This window comes from Schistocerca serialis, chromosome 2 (genome assembly GCF_023864345.2).
Source record: "Schistocerca serialis cubense isolate TAMUIC-IGC-003099 chromosome 2, iqSchSeri2.2, whole genome shotgun sequence".
In the NCBI taxonomy this organism is placed as follows: Eukaryota; Metazoa; Arthropoda; class Insecta; order Orthoptera; family Acrididae; genus Schistocerca; species Schistocerca serialis.
The window spans coordinates 462,542,293-462,563,502 of record NC_064639.1 but is presented as its reverse complement, the minus strand read 5'-3'; the positions used below and the strand labels follow the sequence as shown (position 1 = coordinate 462,563,502).

The 21,210-nt window shown below is 38.7% G+C and overlaps 1 protein-coding gene across 3 annotated transcripts in view; it reads right to left on the bottom strand.

Moving 5' to 3' along the window:
* LOC126457362 (protein timeless) overlaps nt 1–21,210 on the bottom strand; it is a 374,910-nt gene that overhangs the window by 45,737 nt on the left and 307,963 nt on the right. For all 3 annotated transcript variants that reach the window (XM_050093600.1, XM_050093599.1, XM_050093601.1), the window contains 3 exons: nt 16,487–16,626; nt 16,221–16,347; nt 5,099–5,173 (listed from right to left, as the gene is read on the bottom strand). In XM_050093600.1, coding sequence (XP_049949557.1) covers nt 5,099–5,173; nt 16,221–16,347; nt 16,487–16,626 — 342 coding nt within the window. The remainder of the gene's footprint in view (nt 1–5,098; nt 5,174–16,220; nt 16,348–16,486; nt 16,627–21,210) is intronic.

The window sequence follows — 21,210 nt, the reverse complement described above, 5'->3', positions numbered from 1 at the left end:
TCTCAATTTGATAATTCAATTGTGTGATCCATTCCTTGAGTTAAAAGGAAAATTCTTTGGGATGGTTAGTGTTCGTCCAGTTACACAACTGAGGCTGTTAGCCCAAGAAGATAAGTTCAGAACATCCCTGACATGGAGAAACAGAAGGCTTTGGTAGCCTCACCTAAAGTGGTGTACAGTCATTACCTGATATATTTTGATGGGTCTTCCACTCTCTCTGCAATTGGGAAGTCAAATTCCTCTTCCACCTTGAGATTGTTGGCCAGATTTCACATGTGTAATAATCCTAGGCAGGGTCATTATACAAGGTACTCCATACTTCAATATCAAATCTTCTACAGAAAATCTGGTTATGTCTCCCATCTTGCCAGTTGTGCTGATTGATATTTCAAGCTCATCACCTAGCTCAAAGAATGGTGGGCAGTCATTACTTTGAATGGTCTGCCACATAAATAGGGTTGTAATTTATTAATTACCCATACCGAAAGATACTCTTTCTCAGTCTGAGAATAATTCTTGTGGGACTTGGAGAGTATTCAGGAAGCATAAGGAATCATGGGATCACTTTATCAGTTCCACCCTGTATTTGCGTAAGAACTGCACTCATCTCAAAACTACTAGCCTCAGTTTGTAGTTTCGTCTCAGCATTCTCACCAAAAATTGCTAGCACTTGTGAAAATGTCAGTACCTCCTTCAGGACACAGAAAGATCTTTATTGCTCTTAGCTTCAAGAATATTTGGTATCTCCCTGCAGCAGTTCTTACAGTGGCAGGGCCTTGCAAAAGAAATTCTTCAGAAATCCTCTGTAATAGGAGTATATTCCAAGGAAGCCTCTCACATCACAAATGTTCAGAGGAGTTGCAAAATATGTTATGCCTCACATTTTTTGTCAGAACAGATGCACTATATATCTGTTAACTGCATGCCCCAAGAATTTGTTCCTTGTGGACCAAAGAGGCACATTTTTGAATTTAGGTGCAGACATGTGTCATGAACAGTTTTCAAATGTCTCAAATGCTCTTCAGATGTTTTTGCGGAAACAGAATGTCATCCTGGCAGCAAAAGACACTCTGTCCATTTAAGATGTCTAAGCAGTCTGTCCATTATGCAATCAAAGATGCGCTAAACCAAACAGCATAATTTTTAACTTATTAAAACCATTAGGTGTTTTGAAAATTTTTTTTTTTCCCAGGCATCTTCTCCAAACTTGATCAGCCACTAGCCAGTCTGCATATCTACTTCACTCTCTTCCTACAGTCCAAGGTGTCATCAATTCATTGCAATTACTTTGCATCACTTTTAGTGATTTTGTTCAGCCACCTTCCTTCTTCAAAAGAACAAAATGAATGAATGACATTGTACTGGCAGCACCTTCTCCATTACCTTTCGAATTAACCGCTGTTCAGCTGGACACAACCCAAATTAGCACCATTTAATTGAGAGACCAGTGTCGAGATAGCACTTCACTCTGTGTTGTGTGGATTGCCTTGTCTTCTCTCCGGAGTTGAATGTGACCAAAAACTGACACATAATGGCTAACATGTGCCAACATTATTCCTCAAGTTGGCTGTGTAGAAGATTCTTGCAACAGTTAGTCGGTAGTGATACCTTAATATGATTCTTCATTAAAGGCATTATGTGGATCTACCAGGAGGACAGTTTTGCCTACCCCTTGCACACACACTTAGAGGTGAGTTGCTACTGTTTATGGCAAATGGTGGTCAAGAGCTCTCCTTGTCCACTTGTAACGAAGATGATCATCACTTTTTTGAGGCTGAGTATCTTTTTGAAGTTGTCTAGAGTATAACAGTCTAACAAAGCATCCAGATGATTGACTATAGTTCAGTCCAAAGTGGTAGACAATCACAAAGAATCTTGTCAAAATAACTTCACTAATCTGGAGCTCCACTCTTCCACAGCTTATGAATGATTGTGGTACCCGAATAAAGCCCATCCAAGTATAACACTGCAGTTACATTCTGAGAAAACGACAAATTCAAAGCACTGCATTCTTTCATTGACCACTATTCCCACAATATAGGTCCCCATTGGCTGGAAGTATTTTCCATTTGCAACATTGAGCTTTTGGATCTCCAAACATAAGACAATAAACATTTGATAGCACAGACAATGACTACCATCTAGACAAGTTGATCATTAGTGACAACATCAGTTTCATTTCCTGATGCCTTGTCAATGGTTATCTATGGAGGATTTTTGTGCACCATGGGTTCACCTCCATAGATGGCTGGCTTGTTTAATATTCCTGGTTTTGATGTCTATGAAAACTGATGACACCTATGAATGGCAATACAGAATGACTGCGGCACACTGGACAATGACCTTGATCAGGGTACAGCTATTAGCTTTGTCCCACAAATTGGCATCATCTGCAGTTGTATGATGAGTGTAGAACTGCCCTGTTCTTTACATCTTGCAGTGTTGAACAGTCTTCTTTCTTCCTAGTAGTGTGTGGCATGTGCAGAACATTCACAATGGAATAATATCATCCTGTAGTCCTTTTCTCTATGTTGTTGAGGAACTAGGATGTTGTGTAGTGGAAGCCAGGTTGGCTGACCTCACTCTCAGTTTTCCATGGTTTCCCGTGGGTGCTTTGCCCAGATGGGGGGGTCCAAGGTCTGGGGCCCTGCTGGTTGCCTATTGTCACTGGTGTTTGGTAAGCGTAGTCCAGCCTGGAGTGGGAATGGAGCTGGTAGAAGTCCAGGGTTTGTGATTTAATTTCTCATTGTTGGTTTGTCTTGTAGAGATTGATGCCAATGACAGACAAACCTATGTTTGAATTAATGATTGTATTTCCTTTTTGCTGGGCTCAATAGTTAACACTGGTATTTCTGGCTCTCTGGAATTTGACAGTAACAGATGTCATAAACCCATCTTCTTTTACTATTTCCTGTATGAGCTATGCAATATCTTGATGATCATTCATGACAGCCATCACTATGACATTTTGAAGCCTTTCAAACCTCTTTCATCATATTTACCTGGTGCATTGTCTCAAAGTTCTGGAACCATTTAATGAAAGCCTCTCTTGTGGTGACATACTTCAAAAGAAGTATTTGATAGACATCCTTCACAGACATGAAATTTAGTCGGCTTTCCTCATATTCTCATTCACTGTGTGATACATAGTGCCACAACACTTTGTGTATAGTACTGTGTTGTCTCCCCCTGGCACTGGGCTCTATTTGTCAGTTGTTCTTGAGCAATGTTGACCTCTCCAAGTTCTTAAGCTTCTCTTTGTTGTTCTCAAACCATTGCTGTGTTGTATCAATCAAGCAAAAATATATGTGAGACACATCCTATCTACTGTATCTAGCAAACAAAGAGAATTTCTTTAGCCATTTTGTTAGATCCTGGGCAGCATCTTCCAAAAATACAGCTGGACACCTGACTCACTTATGCTTTAGTGTCCATTGGTACCTTGACAATGTAGAATCTAGGAGGAATGTGCTGTTTGTATTCTAGTTCCTGTCCATGAAGATGACAGCTTCCCCATACTGTTATGGGTGCGATGGAAATGTTGATGTTTGCGATACCCAGCTCTTCCACCAAACTATGTGTGCAGAATCTGAAATCAAGTACCAGTTACAAAAAGCTGCATCATCACAAGGCCTAAAACTTCAAATTGAACAATGGAAAATCCAGGATGGAATAATAACAATATTATGGAAGGGATATATTACTACTTACCATGCAGGGGAGATGCTGAATTGCAGACAGCCGCAATAAAAATAATGCTAAACATGTGAGCTTTAGTCCAAAAGGCCTACTTCTAAAGCAGACAACAAACACACTCTCGCAAGCATAACTCACACATGCCCAGAGACAGTGGTCATATATACATGTGATCTGTGCTTGCGTGAATGTGTGTGTGTGTGTGTGTGTGTGTGTGTTGTCTACTTTAGCAGAAGGCCTTTTGGCCCAAGGTTTACATGTTTAGCAGTCTTTTTATTGCCCCTGCCTGTGAGTCAACATCTCTTCTACGTGGTGAGTAGCAATCTATCCCTTTCATAAACACTGTCAAAACTTCACACTGAGTGCACATTTATTGATCACACTCAAAGGTATACATGGAACTGAACTGCATGTATCAGCAGAAAGTGCCCCTGTTTATAAATATAAAGAATGTTCTAGTAAGTTGCAGTATACCATAAATAAATAAGTCTCAGCACCTTCTAGAAAACACAAATGTCAAATGTTGATTGCAGGAGGCAGAAATATAATCAGTTATCCATATGTTACCAAATTGTAATTATAACCACTACATAATGATGTATGATACAAAGATGTGTCAGTATATGTGACTTTCTATCCTATTCCATTTGCATACTGAGGAAGGGAAACATGATTATGTATATGTCTCTCTACGCATCCTAATTTCTCTCATATTATTCTCATGAACCCCACAAAAGATATACAATGGAGGCAGCAGAACTACTGTACACTTTTTATTACACAGTGGTTCTCTCAATGTAGTCATCAAGGTTATGAGAGAATAATATAGGTTTTCTTGTAAATATCCTCAATTAAACTGCCTGAGCTTCTCTGCCACAATTTCATATAGGCTACACTGCTCTACTATGATCCTAGAAGCACATTTCTGAATTTGTTCAATGTCTGTTATCATGCACACTTTATAAAGATGCCAAACACTGGTGCAGTGCTCTAAAATAGGTAACCATCTTGTATGCAATTCTCTTTACAAAAGCATCACACTCCTTCTAACAAATCTAAGAAATCTAAGTTTTATATTTGCCTTCCCATTGATGTTCTATCTGATATTTTGGATCCTCCTTATAAAAAAGATTGAACTGAACTCTGTTAACAGTCTGATGGGACTACTTACTGTACCAAAGTTATCAATAAATATGACATAGGAAAGAAGCTAATAATAACAAATCTGATGTAAAATCTAAAAATAACTCCAAACAGCTTGGTCCTTATTTGTCTCGAGCAGTCCTCAGTTGTTCAATACTGGGATTTTTTATAACAATGTCACTTATTCAATACTCATATAAAAATGTATAGTACTAATGCAAAATATTTATTTTACTGTTTATCATGTTCATTTACTTACCTCATGCTCTGCTTTCATGAAATCATCAAACTGCTTCTGTGTAATTATATCCTGAGTAAGCAGCTGTCGTATTATCTGGGGACAAAAATTGAATAGCTTTTCGTAAAAGAAATATTACTAGGATTCTCATAAAAATAGTAACAGATTATGCAGCATTATAAACATTAGTGCTGTGTTTATAACTATAAAAACTGACACACACACGCAAAAGAATGAATCAGTTGTTTTGCGAGAGGAAACGAAAAATTGAAATAGGACTGCAGGTATTTTATGATGCAATATGTAACTGTCAAAAGAGTTATTTGAGCTAATCAATTGTTTATACTATTAAATTACCTTTTAAAACATAAACAATGTAAAAGATCTGAATTTCATCCTCTCCCTATGGCTTTTTGGCTTTTAAGTTCAGGATGGAGTTTTATATTCTAGTGCACAGGAGCACACTAATCACCAGAAAAGAAACTGAAAATGTCCAGTTATTCAAAAACAAAGTAAAAGACTACCTTATTATTCACTTCCACAATTTATACAATATCTGAACTTGTAAGTATGAATTCTCCTAAACTCTAACATATATTAATCAGATTTTGACGTTTTCAGTATGCAGACAGCTATTCTGTGTAAAGCTACATACAAGGTGTATGAGAAAACTACTGATGCTGACACTGCAAGCAACCTGGCAATTCTGTTTTGTTCTAACTGTGTTCATTTCTTCCAGATGTTCAGGCTGAGTTTCATCTCTGTACAGCCATCTGTGATTTTTGAAAGCACAATCAGTGTCATTGTGTTTTTGCTCCGTGTTACAAAAAATGGAACAGAGGAATTTAGAACAACATTTTGTAATCAAGTTTTGTGTTAAACTTCAGTAATCTGCTCATGCATCCTTTGAAAAGTTGAAACAGATCTATGGGGGACATTCCTTATCAAAAGCACAAGTTTTTCACTGGCAAATATTATTTTTGGAAGGCCAAGAACAAAGTGAACCTCACTCAGGGAGAAGTTTAATTTCAAAACTCAATGAAAACATCATCAAAAATGTGAGTGCACTTTTGAGATCAGGCCGATGTTTAACAATAACATGTGAAAGTTTGTCCCAAAATGGTGCCAAAAAATCTCACAGTCGAGCAAAAGGACTATCAAAGAAACCTGTGCATTGATCTTCTTTGGAAGATTGCCAATGACCGCAAATGGTTCGGTGATATGATGAATTCTGGATTTTAGTACAATCTAGAGACAAAGCAGTGAAGTGAGGAGTGGCACACTGAGACATCTCCTCAACCATAAAGCTTGAATGAGCAAACGCAAAATCAAGACAATGTTGATTTAAAAGATTCAATTGATTGAGAGTTCACACTGCAGACTAGGGGATGCTGCATCATGAAAACACCTCATGTCACATAGCCACTTCTATCATGGACTTTTTTTTACCTCAAAAGACATTACTGCTGTTCCACAGCCCCCTGCCCCCCTCCTATTCACCTAATATGAGACCTTGTGACATTTTCTTTTCCCAAAACTGAAAAATGTCTTAAAATGAGGTATTTTGGGACTCGAGAACATTCAAAAGAATGTGACTGGCACGTTAAAGGCCTACCAGTTGAAGCCTTTCAGTGCTGCTGCCAAGACTGGAATAACAACTCCACTGATGTGTAGCTGCCGAGGGGAACTACTTTGAAGGAGACAATGTTGTTGTTTGAAAAAACTAAAAACTTTGGTAGGCAAAAAAATCAGTCTCATTACTTTTCTAACACACCTTGTAAAAGCTAGCCCAATGAAACAAAGTGTGTGCTTACAAGGACACTGTTCCTTTATTGTAATACTTGAGGTAAAGTTCAACCAGTGCATTTTCATCCTTCGTTTCTTGTATTCCTTGTTGAGAGAGGAGGATAATATGAACAGTAGAACATTATACTTAAAAGTTTCATCCTTCACTTGTCCTCAAAAAGATCTAGTTCTTTCTATGCACAGCACAACACAATCTAACATTGGACTCATTGCCAAAAGTGCTTTTCAGGGTACAAAACAGCATCATAAAAACTATAAATGCTGATGTTTCTCCAAAGAAACTGTATTCTCTGAGAATAAAACAGAAAATTTTACTAAGAATTTTTTTGGCCGATTAAAACTGTGAGCCAGACTCCATCCTGAAAGCAGGACCTTGCTTTTCATAGTCATTTCTCTTACTGACAGCATGGCTCATGACCTGTCTTCTCAGCTTTGTTTCTGCCAATAGTTTTCTCATACTTTCTGAACTTCACAGAGGCTGGAGTGACACTCCTGGGAGAAAGCATAATGTGGAAAAATGGCTTAGCCACAGCCATGGGGATTATTTCCAGAATGAATCTGACTCTACGGTGGAGTGTGTGCTACTTTTGATAATGGCAGGCAATGCACCTGGAACATGATCTTTATTGTGTGGATAGCTCACTCAGTAAGAGAATTGCCCACAACTGGCAAGTTTCTGTGTTTGAATCCTGGTCCAACACACAGTTTTAATCTTCCAGAAAATTTTGAAACATCACGCATTCCATCACAAAGTGAAAGATTCATCATGGATTCTAAGAAATGTCTACTCACATTACCGGATCTCATTATCTGATTATTTTTCCTGTGCTGTGTCAACATAATTTACTGGGATGGTCATGTGTAAATACAAAAGTGGAAAGTGTGAATACAGATGAAACTAACTTTTGTCAATACTCCAAACCACCTCTCCCCCCTCCCCTACCATGCACATACACTTATCTCCATCACTCAGTCCCTTATTTTAGTCAAGTTGTGCCACAATTTTCTCCCTAGTTCAATTCAGTATCTCTCTCTTAATTATCCTAGGCACCCTTCAAATCCTCAGCATTCTTCAATATCACAATTTTAAAAAGGTTCTATCTTCTTGTCGGCAAATTTTGTCACTCACGTTTCACTTCCATCAGTGGTTTTGTTTGTTATAAATGACATTTCTTTTCCTCTATTTATTTCCTATACAATGTATTTCAGGAATAATTCCCACTATCAAGTGCATACTGTGTATTATAGATTTTATGTGTGATGTTTGTGATATGTGAGCTGCTGCAGTATTCTGGTGCCTTTACTGTAATGTATAAACACAATAAAGGCACTAGAATAATGGAGAAGCTCACATATCACAAACATCACACATACAAGCTATAACACATGAAAAACACATTTGATGATGGAAATTATTTCTGAAAAGTGTCGCACAGGATACTAAAGGAAAATCATGACCAGCAGTATTTTATCACAAACAAAACCATTATTTCTACAGTCTCAGGCTTTCACCAATGATTTCTAATGACTGCATAGCCCTTACATTTATATTATATGATAATGTGGTATCATCAATGGTACCCGCCACCATGTGGTCGCAGGTCACAAGTCACATGGCCTATAGCCACCCATGCCTGGGTCACATGCACTGCCTTCCAGCTGGACTGCGCAGACATGGCCCATGCATGTAGCTGCCTCCAGTGCACCCATGTCAAATAGCTGCATGCCAGTATTACACCAATCATGCTTTGCTACTCCATTGTCAACTCATTGATGCCAAGCAAAATCCTACACTGCCAGGGCTTTATAAGTGTGCACAGTACCTCACTCAGCAGTACTGTCTTGGATTTCACGGTTGCTAAAAACTAGATGCCACATCGTTCTGTTTGCCCTCGTCTGGACTATCGTCTATCCTGGGACTAGACTATACAGGAATTATTTCTACTTGACAGTCAAGCCATTTGGTTCATCCATAGATCTTGCTGACCACCATACCAGAGGCAATGCTAGTTCAGTTATTGAAGTGTTGCTCTATTCAGTTTTCCTGTCTTTACTTGTAGAGGAATAAACCCCATTGATTACTCACACTTTCTGTTATATGTTGTTCCATCATTCATGGCTACAACAAATTATTGGTGACAGAGGCTGGTTGTTGTATAGGCACATCCTTGTTTTCCAATTCTGAGTCTAATCATCTCCAATGGGGTATCATTGTACAATTTTTGTTTGATTTCTGGATCAGATGGTGCTGAGCTTTACATTTTGGGGGAAAGCATCTTTTTGATTGCTCTTCAAGACTCCCAGGTAGTGCTTACTGTTGCATGGTATTAGTTCTTTCACATGAAGTTCCAAACTGCCATGTTCCATCAAGAGTGGCTCATGGAGTTTTGGTGCTTGACTCGCACCTACAAATTAGTATGTCCCTGTTGTAAACTGTATGCATATACCATGTCGTGGAACATTACTGTTCAAAATGTTACTGATTCACAACTTTGGGCAGAATTCCTCAAACTACTGGACCCCTTACTTGAGGATGTAATTCGTATAATCAAGGCACACGAATTGTTTGATACTGCAGAGCTGGAAATGTTGCCACCTATGATGCACGCTATTGAGATCCATTGGCCTTCTCCACATAGGGGTTCTGCCTCTGCTGGGCACCATAAACAACCTATGGCAGACCTGCAACGGCTGCATAACAGTGACAAATTGCAATCCTGCCCTCAGTGCTACATCTGCCAAATCAAATGCTTTTTTGCTCAAACATATTACAGGATGTGTATGTTAACACAGCCACCCACAGTTCTGAAGCCATGGTGTCCATCAGGTCGATGTCAATGACGTCGAACTCCTGAACCAGTTGGTTTGTGATGAGTCATTCCTGGTTCAAACCTTTTACAGCAGTTCCACTGTGCAGGAATCATCCTAGGCTATCAGTCACTCTCAACATCCCTTGGTGCTTGTATGTGAGCCACAGAAACTTTTCATTCTGCTGCGTATTCAGAACCAGGATGTCCAATTCCAGCTGGATACTGGGGCTTCTGGTACATTATCAATAGGTGCATGTCTGAAATAGCTTGGCTACTCATAGCTTGAACCTCAAAACAGGCTCCCACTACATACAATGGGGACCACATCACCTTCCTGGGCACATGTCCTCTACAGATGTAGTGCAGATCTACAAGAAATGTAATTCCAGTCACATACTTCACTCTTACAACAGTCCTAAAATATCTGGCCTCAATATCATTAATATTTTTGGCCTCCAAATCCCAGATAATATAGCAATGATCAATTCCCACAGTCTCCACAACAGCATCATGTAGCTCTGTGACAAATGCAGTCAGCTTTTTGAGGACTCTTTGGGTAAGGCAAAAGACTTTTTTGCCCACATTATCTTGAAAGATACAGCCCACCTGCGATTCATCAAAGCAAGAGGTGTCCCCCTACACCATTCAGGAGGAAGTTGAGGCAGAGTTGAGATATATACATGCCAGCCACCGCCAGTCAATGGGTATCACCCGTTGTCATCATCAGAAAGCCCAATAGACAACTACGTCTTTGTGCAGATTTTAATTCCACTGTCAATGCACAGTCTGATGTGGATTTGTACCCTCTCCCTTGCCCCCTACACTTAATGGATAAATTACAAAGGGCCATGTTCTTCTCAAAGATAGATCTCAAGTACACCTACTTGCAACTCCTTCTGGATAATGCAACAAAATCTTTCCTCATCATCAACACTTATATTGGGCTGTTACAGTGTCAGCATCTACCCTTTGGCAGCACTTCCACTCCAGCCATCTTCCAACAGTTTTTAGAGCGACTGTCACTGAAGATCCACTCTTGGTCCAATTATGTGAATGATATCATCACCTCTGGCAGGACTCAAGAGGAGCACCTCCGGAACCTAGTCTGTCTCTTCGAAACCCTCACTGATGCAGGACTCTAATGCAACCAGGAGAAATATGAATTTTCATGTGCCCAAATCGAATACATCAGCCACATCATTGACTACTGTGGTGTCAACCTTTCACCAGACACTTGGAGGCTATTTGGAAGCTCCCACCTCTGAAGAATCTTGGGGAACTCCAGGCTGTCCTTGGCAAGATCTCATAACATCTTCGCTTCATCCCTAATGCTGCTCAGTTCGTGACCCCCTTATTAGCTTTTAGAGAGAAGAATGTCTCTTTTGCCTCATTGCTTCAGCAAGTAAAGGCTTTCCATGCATTAAAAAAATTAAAAAAATCTTGCTTAGTTACGATGATCCATGAGATCAATGCCATAGACCATCCAATTGCTTTTTTATTGAAATTTCTCAACACATCTCAGGTTAATTACAATCAACAAGAGAAGGAATACTTGGCAATCATTTAAGGCATTTCCAAGTTTCATCAGTATCTTTATGTATGGAAATTTTTTTCTGCTGGACGGACTACAAGCCCCTCTCCAGTCAATTCCATTGAGCCAAACCTGTGTCCATCCAGATGGCACAAAATCTCCAACATTGGGTGCTTACCCTGGCCAATTACATTTATAAAATACTTTAACACCCAGCGGCATGCCATACCAATACAAATACTTTATCTCACCTTCTTGTCGAATCAGATGTTGTGTTTGATTCTTCTGAGGGTGCTTGCTTTTATATTGAACAGACCGATGAAACCACCGTGGTTACCTCTCTGACTGACCACTATCAAATCACCAGGTCCACAGGGTAGGGCAGTACCCTTCAGCTTCTTTTACGTTGGTTTTCCCAGTAGATTGCCTTTTGGTCCAAAATGGGGTTGTATTCCAGACCCAAGTGCTGATCCTGGTATCTTTGCAGCAGCAGGTTTTGGACTTACTTCATAAAGGACTTTGAGGCATCATCTGTTAAAAGCAGTTGGCCAGGCAATACTGCACGTGGCTGGAGATGGACAAAGATATTGAACACATGATCATGCATTGCCAAGAATGTGATGGGAACCTGCCTGCTCCATGCTAAAAGGTTTTCAATTGGCACCGACAATCTTGCAGGGCTATTTTGGGATTCGCGATGGCTTATCATGGTGGACACTTTTTTCAAATTTCCTTTTGTGGTCCCTCTGCATTCCAAAGTGTTGGCCAGCATGATCTGGGCTCTAGCATCTATATTCTGCCAAGAAGGATTATCAACTACTATTGTATCTCATAATGGCTCGCAACTGACTTCAAAAGAATTTGTGGCTTTCTGCAAGGCCAACAGCATCACACACATCAGAACAGCACCTTTCTCACTTAAGTCTAATGGTGAAGTGGAACAATTCGTGTGTACCATAAAGTGCAGATGTCCAAGGTAAGTCAGTTTCACTCCAAAGAAATTGCTCTGCTCCTGTTCTTATCAACATACCGTGCAAGCCTCAGGGAGATAAGTTGTTAGCTGAACATCTGTATGGCAGGTCTCACTGGACAACGCTACATCTCCTGTATCTCCTTTAGTCCCCAAGCACTCTTCCAGATCCCTCAAAATTTCAGGCCAATGCCAACGTGTATTTCACGGTCTTTAACGGTGATCATTCATGGGAACCCAGCATTACTGTCAGGTAGGTGGGCAGAGCAAACCATGTTATTTAGGACACCATCATCACAGACATCAGAATCACCCGTGCTCTCATGCTGTTCATGATCCTGCTGCAGGCCTTTCTGTTCTAGAGACTGTTTCAGGAGATGATTTCTCCCATGGCAGTTATCCTAAGCGGGTTTCGTATCTGCCACATGGCACTTCTGGAGTGATTCCCCCGTGTCACGACCACTGAAGCCTTCATAGCCTGGGTCACCTCAGACACAGTGACCACTCCCTCCACCACTGCAGCCACAGGCATCATGTCCCCTCACATTGCAGCCTATGGTACTGTGGCCACTTGCAGTGCAGTTGCAGCTGCAATTGATGCCATGGATGCTGCTCCTCCTGCTGTCCCAGCCACAATCACCATCCTCTTCACCAGCATTTACTAAGATGCCCTTGGACCTAGACTTGCCTATGCCACTGCAGGATTGTCCATGCCAGGAGGGGCAGGAGCTGCATTCTGCCTCTGGTTTTCCTTCCAGTTTTTCTGGGGGCCCATGCAGCAAACGCTGGAATGCGAGTCAGTCATGTCTGTATCCAGCTCCTAGCCTGACCTCATCTCTCTGCCTCCAGCTTGGCCCCCTCATCATTGCTGTGGCCCCACTTAGTACACCACCACAGTAAAGCATATGATGGGTAGAAATGTGGTATCATAAATGCCTGCACTATGATACCTGTTGCCACGTAACCACAGGTCACCTGTCACACAGCCTATGGCTGGCCATTGAGGTGTAACATATCACTTTGGGGAAAGTGGTGTGCTATTCACTCTTCTCTCTAACCGAAGAAGGAGAGTTATGACCTTGAAGAAGCATTTTTGTTATTTTAGTAATTAAGTATTTGTTTTGGGCCTCACATTGTGTGGTAAATTTTGTTTCTTTTATGCATGTCATGGGAGCAAAAGTGAATGTAGTGTATCTGCAAAGGCAGGGGTGGTGGGCACATGGATTCCTGCCCACATGATGGAGACACCTGCTCACTGGGAAAGTTATTCCATGAAAATGCCATCCCACCTCAGAGTTTCACTGGGGACCACAGAACCCCATCGTGCAAGAAAATACGATATTGCAGTGCCTGTGTTATTCTGATTATGATGCAAAGTTCAAGTGGACATGCATGCACGTCCAAACGAACAGGCACTTCGGTGACTAGAGCCTTTATGAAATACATTTAATGTATTCGCAATGTATTTCATGCTCGCAGTAAGCGGGAGATCCGGGTTTGAGTCCCACTCCAGCACAAATTTTCATTACTGTCATTCCATTCTCATGATGATGGTTATCATTATTCGCAATTGTGAATACATTAAATATCATGCAAGACGATGGTCATAATGTCACTTGTCAAGGGAGACTCATAAAAGATAGGTGTAGCTAAATGACAAAGAGGAATATGTATTGTGAGCTTTGTTAAAGCTTTGTTATAGTAAAGTCTAACATGGAATGTAATAACGAAGGTAAAATACATTTGTGATAAAGGAGCAGTTGTGAATTTATTTTGTAGTGACTGGTGTTTGAGATTTCTAGCTGGTATGGACTTGGCACTTCGAGAAGAGTGTCTGCTGCCTCAAGACATAGCAACATGGTCCAGTCACGCAAAAACAGTGACCACAAAGCTTGCAGCCTATAAAATCTACCTCCACAGGGCACCTGAACAACAGAAGGTGCATTTCATTCCATTCTGGTGCCCTTTGAAACAGGTGAATAAGAAGATTTTATTAAGAAAAAGAAATAAGTTTGCTTTAAAATGCAAATAAAAGATCAAAGAAGGAAGGTTTTGTCAGAACACAACATCGTTGTCCCTAGCAATGAAGGCAACAGCTTGGATTTGCAGCAGTGTATGAATTGTCATTGCACAGAAAATCAACAAATTCTACAAAAAGTAAATATTACAAAGAGAAATTGCTGAATCCCTCGACAGTGACTCCATTAAGGAAACAAATAAGTGCACAAGTGGAAAGAAAAGCGCAACACATGTGTCAGCAGCACTGCTAATTCCAATGTCAGCCACAGACAACTAACCGGGGGTGGTTGGGTTTGGCATGTGTTTGCTACTGGGAGCACAACAGCTTTGAGTGACCAAAGTTTTCTATTGTTGGTTATATACTGAGTCTTTGTGGTGCTGCAGAAATAAACATCAAATTAGAATTGTGTGACAGTGATTTTGTTAGTGCATGCCAATGGTTACCAGAGGTGTAGCAACAAATGTCCCTGAGTGGTTACAGGATTTGAATAACACTATAGCAGATTTAGAGATGAAATATCAACTATAGAAGCTAAAACTTCATGTGTTACTAACTTATTAACCAAGTTTGGTGACATGAAAACAAGTTTAGAGAAAAACATTAGGGCATCTTGACAAGAGGAGAAACGGATAAATGCTAAAATTACTAAGTTGAAAACTGTAAAAAAGACGTTAACTGGGGAGTAACACGACAAGATACATAAACAGTGCAATCAAGTAAAAGAGAAGGTTGATGAACAATTTCATGAGGTAAATAATGACGTGAGGAATGCAAGATTTTATGGAAGAGCAACAAATCTCTGACACACAATAGAGATTGACAGTACAAGGACAAACCAAGGAATCCGTTTTAAGGATTATTTCTACTTCCACCTTTGCTAGTTTACAGGATCATGTAACTGACTTCATAGAACAGAAGGTACAAACGAAAGTTGAATCAACTGTCAGTACAACACAGTATGCAGTTCTCTCAGATAGGCATGGGGAGGAATTACCGAAAATCTGGGATGAGCTCACGAAAATGAAAGAGGAGATGAATAAATGAAAACTATTGTCAGGAGAGCTAATTGAGGAATTGCAACTGGGAAATGGAACAAGTTTTCCCAATCAATTTCCAAAGTTCAAACCAGAGGGAAATGTAAACCTGATGTATTTTTGGAGGGCACTTTCTAGGTCACTGGCTAAATGTCGTGACTATTCAAGAAAAATTACCCATATTGTGTTACACATTCTACACTCTACAGACATGATTTATTTATTAGCCTTGTAGCTTCAACATCCATTTATGTCAATACATGATTTTAGATGTCTACTATCTTTCTGAAGAAGACAAATTTATATTTGTGGAAACCATGGTAAAAGGTTAATAAACCTTTAATTCTGAAAACTGGTTGGCTGTTATTTTCCAATTCTATCAAAAATCCATTTCTACATTTCAACCAAGTATGTTAATGAAAGGAGAAGAAATAACGAGCAGGAACATACTAAATCCCTAGAGTTAATGAGGAAATTCAAAATTAGACAATAAATGTGATCTCTCCTGTATATTGTCCACATCAGTGGGTAACAGGGAATATGATTGACACTAAGCATTGATCCTTACTGACACAAAAATTACTTGCACTTCATCTGCTGAAGTATTTTGCAACCTGTAAATTACGATTAATATTCAGTAAGCTGAATTAACCTCCATTTCTTTCCTATTTAATTTATGTTGTAGCCAAAAATAAAATTCATGTAAGAATAATTTGCAAAGCTTGGTATCTAAAAAATATTTGATGTGACAATGTGTCCTTTTTTTACAATGTACTGAAAAAATTCTCTCTCTCTGCTCTTATGGAAAGGTTATGCTTAAGATAACAGCCCTGTCAAAAACTTTATTTCCAGTTAATTATTTGAACTATACTAGATTCTCATCTTTAAATAACATTTACATTTGTAATAATATGACCTAATGTAAAAAAAGGAGATGATTTTATATGAGGACAAAATTGTTGTTTGTCTTACACCAATTTTAGTTTTGTTGATAGATCCATTTTCATTATACATTTCTTTCATCTTTCCAAAGGGGTCAGAACTCCTTGCACTCTGTACATAGTACCAGTATAAATTATCTTTCTCATCCTTTGACCACCTGCAGCACAATAATGAAAATTCACATTAGACTTCATTAGGCAATTTGATATGATGTATCTTTATTCTCTTATCACTGAATAATAGATATTAGGTAAAAGACTACATATGTGATCTTAAATATTGATAAATGTTCTTACCCTGTATCTTTGTCACTTTTAATACTTTCTGAGTCTTTCATTTGAACATTTTGTTCAGATGGTAGATGAAGAGCCACCGGAGTTTGTTTAGGTACATTAACAAATTTGTGGATCACATATTCAATTAAATCAGACCAAACCTGTTTTAAATACAAGGAAACCTTTTAAATACAACTAAAATAAAGAATTACACATATGAGAGTCCATAAGAGCTTCCAAAAATACAAGTTTCTAATGAAGTTATAGTTTGAAAATGGATGTGATGGTCCAAAACTAGTCATCACACAGAAATGACTATTATCACAAATGTGATGGATACTGGAAGAGACTTTAAAAATAAATAAATAAACTTCTTAGTCCTCCACATTTTTTGGAACTTTATCATAAGTGTGTTGAATATAACACATAAATGCTTAAGAAGGACAGAGACCCAACAACCAAATATGTTGTTCTCCTATTTATTGAAGAAGAGAAAAAATGAAAAAAAGGAGAAGACTAGCATAACTGACTGAGTGAAACAATGACAACTAGCACATTTGGCATTTCTTAAAGGTTCTTGAAAATTAAATAAAGTATAAAACATAAAAATCCAGTAATCTGGTGTAAATATTCTATTGCAAAATAGTGAAGCTTTAAACATACAGTTGTATTGACTTACTATGCCACCAAGTGTGACAGTGCAATTGTAAGGTAACAGACCTAACCAGCTGGCAGCACATTAGTATCTTCCATGATTATTTGGATGTGTGGAGGTAAATTGATCATACTAATATTTTCCAATTCAAGTAATAGTAAGTGATGTAAATATCAGCATATTTTTGATGCTTTAATGTGATGCAGTTTAAAAATATGTAATGTACTGACAGAAAATTTCTGTGCATTTACTTTAAAAAAGTATCTCATCTGTAAGTGAGGTTCTGAAATGCAGCCTAACTTATGACTGACCCCTACCTTTTGTGGAATGTTATCAACTTTGATAATTTAGTCTTGTTAAAGGACTCTTAATTGTAACTGGGCTGATAAATTTCTATAAATGTTGGCTGGTGCTTTTTATAAAAAAAAAAAAAAAAAATACATATATAAAACCAATGTTGAATGGTAAACTGGTGCTGGGTATAAATTTAAAAGTGGTAAGCCCTGAAGCATTGTATAGTTTCCAATAATGTAATGATGAAACTTCTTCATAAATGCAGTATTAGTGTAAATATATAAAAATTTTACTAATGTGCTTTTATTTAAATAGTTTCTTCCCAACCCAAGTTCCCTAAAAAGACACTGTGTGCATTTGACTGTGTAGTGTGTTTGTCCCAGATGAACTAAAATAAATTTCCTTTGTGTGACAATCCACTTGTTAATTATTGTTAGACATCTGAGAGTGTAAATTTGCTTGGAGGGTGCCCTCAGTAAGTTCCAGGAGATTATTTTGAATGCCTGGTAGTCTATATTTTGCTTAGCAACAAATGAAATGTTGTTTGTATATACATAGAGTAGGCTGAAACTTCCCACTGATATTTTAGGCACTGACATTCTTTTGAGAAGAGCTGGGCCACTTACTAATCTAGTCATGCAGATTTAGATTTTTCATGATTTATTGTATTCACATACCGAGATTGATGGAACAATTCCTTTGCAAAGGTTGTGGTGAATTCCCACCCTTTTAACATCCAGCCCAAGCTTGCGCTCCTCTCAAGGACCTAGCTATAGATGTGATGTTGAAACTTAACCATCTTTTGCTTCATAACTTACCATTTTTAAAACTTGAAGTTTTCTTTGATGGCCCAACTACTTCCCACGACATTTTCACCATATTTCCAGCTAACAGGTATTTGCTGCAACATTATTTTGGTTTGTGCTGTCTAGCCAGTCTTTTTGGAAATTACAACTTAGAATCCATGCCCCTACTAAAAAGTCCATACTTGTCGCTGTTGTTATGGCTATTTCTATGGATGCTTTCTGAAAATGTTTTAGCTTTTATGTTGTGTAGTAGATTATACTACATTTCCACTGATTACAAATAATTTCTTTTAGTTTCAAACGGTACTCCTTTCATGAAGATGAAGAAGGAAAAAAGAACACATATTATGTTACCACAACAACCAGTTCAGCAGGATTATTTATCTAAAAGAGCAACTTATTTGAAGTAAAGGATACCACGTGTATCTCTGATACAAAATGATGATACTATGTCTACTTTCTGCACTAATTTATTGCCATTAGTTGAGAAACAGAAAGGAAGAGAAACTTACGACACATGACAGTTTCCTATAAAAACTTATTTGCAACACAAAGACTTATTGGCAGTGCATAATAGGTGAGATCACCATGAGATTAAAGTGTGTACTGCTATTGCTAATTGATCTTGTCAGTTGACCCTCCCACTTATATGTGTCTATGGAATACGTCAATTGTCCAGAATGAGATTTTCACTCTGCAGCGGAGTGTGCGCTGATATGAAACTTCCTGGCAGATTAAAACTGTGTGCCCGACCGAGACTCGAACTCGGGACCTTTGCCTTTCGCGGGCAAGTGCTCTACCATCTGAGCTACCGAAGCACGACTCACGCCCGGTACTCACAGACGTACTGGCAGACGTAAAGCTGTGAGTACCGGGCGTGAGTCGTGCTTCGGTAGCTCAGATGGTAGAGCACTTGCCCGCGAAAGGCAAAGGTCCCGAGTTCGAGTCTCGGTCGGGCACACAGTTTTAATCTGCCAGGAAGTTTCACGTCAATTGTGTTTGAAGAATTGGAGAAATTAAAATAAGTCTGTGGAACTTGGCCAAAATATAGGACTGCTAAGAACATTCTTAACAACTGGAAAGCAGGGCTGTTTGTCTTTGGAAGAATACATATCAAAGAACTTTCAGAGGTCAAACTAAGTGAATGGTCTTAATTTCAAAAGTGAAAGTGGAGTGGGTAGGGTTTAATGTAATAGTAGGGTTGTCCGATGGTGACAAACCAATAATAATGGGCAGACAGAACTCCAATATTTCAATAATGGGGAGTTCCATAAAGAACAAATACTACAGGAGCTAAAGCATGATGCATGAGGCAGTTCAAATGTTAAGAATGTAGATCCTCTAAGAAACGATAAAGAAAACCATACAAATCCACACCACATTCCTCTAGGTACAAGGTGATACAACTGCTGTGAATATCAGCACACACTAAAGAATTGTTGCAGTTAAAGCAAGGCAAGTAGAAAAAGTCATTCAAAGTAATGAGTCAGCAAACAGTTTTAACACTACCAGCATCTGGTGAAATCATACATAAAGAATGGTATGTAAAATCCAATGCATCAGCACTTATGTTGAAGTGCACAAGCGATTTCAATTTAAAAAAGCAGTAAAAGATAAAAGCATTAAAAGACTTTAAGTACACAGTCTATGGCATAAAACAAAGTAGTTACTATTGGAACGCCAAACTAGTAATACTCTAATATGTTTAAATTTCAAGAAATCCACAGATGACTGCTTTGTTTACAAGAAAAAAGCAAAGAACAGAAATATTTGTCTTCATTGTTTATTTAGATGACATGCTGATTTTTAGTAGCAAACTACAGGGCAAAAATTACTTTAAGAAACAATTTAAACAGAAAGAGCTTGGAGAAGCGATTTATGAGGGATACCCAGTGTTGACTTTTATGAGTGTAACAGACTCATTATTAAAATCAGTTTTCAGTCAAATATAGGATAACATGGAAAACTGTAATTCAGTATCCACGCCGCTAGACAATAACCAGGTATTAACTCAGAAAATTATTTCAAAGACAGAGAAAAAGGGCTACATGAAGAATGCCCCATAAAGAGAGGCAATAGGTAGTTTAATGTGTGCACAATTTGATAATAAGCCAAATTTTACACATGCGGGAATAACCCAAGCAGTAAACAGAAAGCTCTGACATCTAAAAAGAACTACAGATTTCAAACAATCGTTTTCTAAAAATGGGGATTACAACATCACAGGACAGAGTGATGCTGAATGGGCTGGTGATGATAAAAATAGGAAACTGACCACCAGTTTCTTGTTTAAGTCACAAGGTGCAAAAGTTTCAAGGAACAGCTCTACAACAAAAGTTGGATACATGGAAAAAAAACCATTGCCTGCCAGGAAGTGTTCTGGATGCAACAACTAGAAAGATTTTTCCTTTCTCAAAAACATGCCCTAATTAAGTTGTAGTGGAGCAACAAAGGTGCAGTTGCCCTACGAATGACAAATAGGTTCAGAGGTTGCATTAAAAACATTGATACCATGCATTTCATCATTTTGCAGAAATAACATAAAGCAAATTTCAAGTTAGCAGGCATTGATGACAAAGCTGCTGCCAAGAACCAGACATAAGTACACAGGGGTGTGTGTGTGTGTGTGTGTATGTGTGTGTGTGTGTGTGTGTGTGTGTGTGTGTGTGTGTACATTGTATTTTGTGTGTGCCTGTCAACGACTCAATGCCTCTGATATTTGATGAGTGATCTCCTTTACTCCTAAATTATTTCCATTCTGACAGAACTTTCCTTTTATATTGCACAACAGTGTCATATTCATTCTGGCAAAGTTAAAAATTTCCAGATAGAAGAGGCACACACTCCTTATTATTCAATATCATCCATATGCCAAAGCTTTAGCTGTCCTTTATTATTTCCTGAATTTAAGAAAACCTTCTCAGAATCCTTCCCACCTCTCCAAAAAAGGTGTTCTGTTGTTGACAAAATCTATAAAACACAACCCCTTG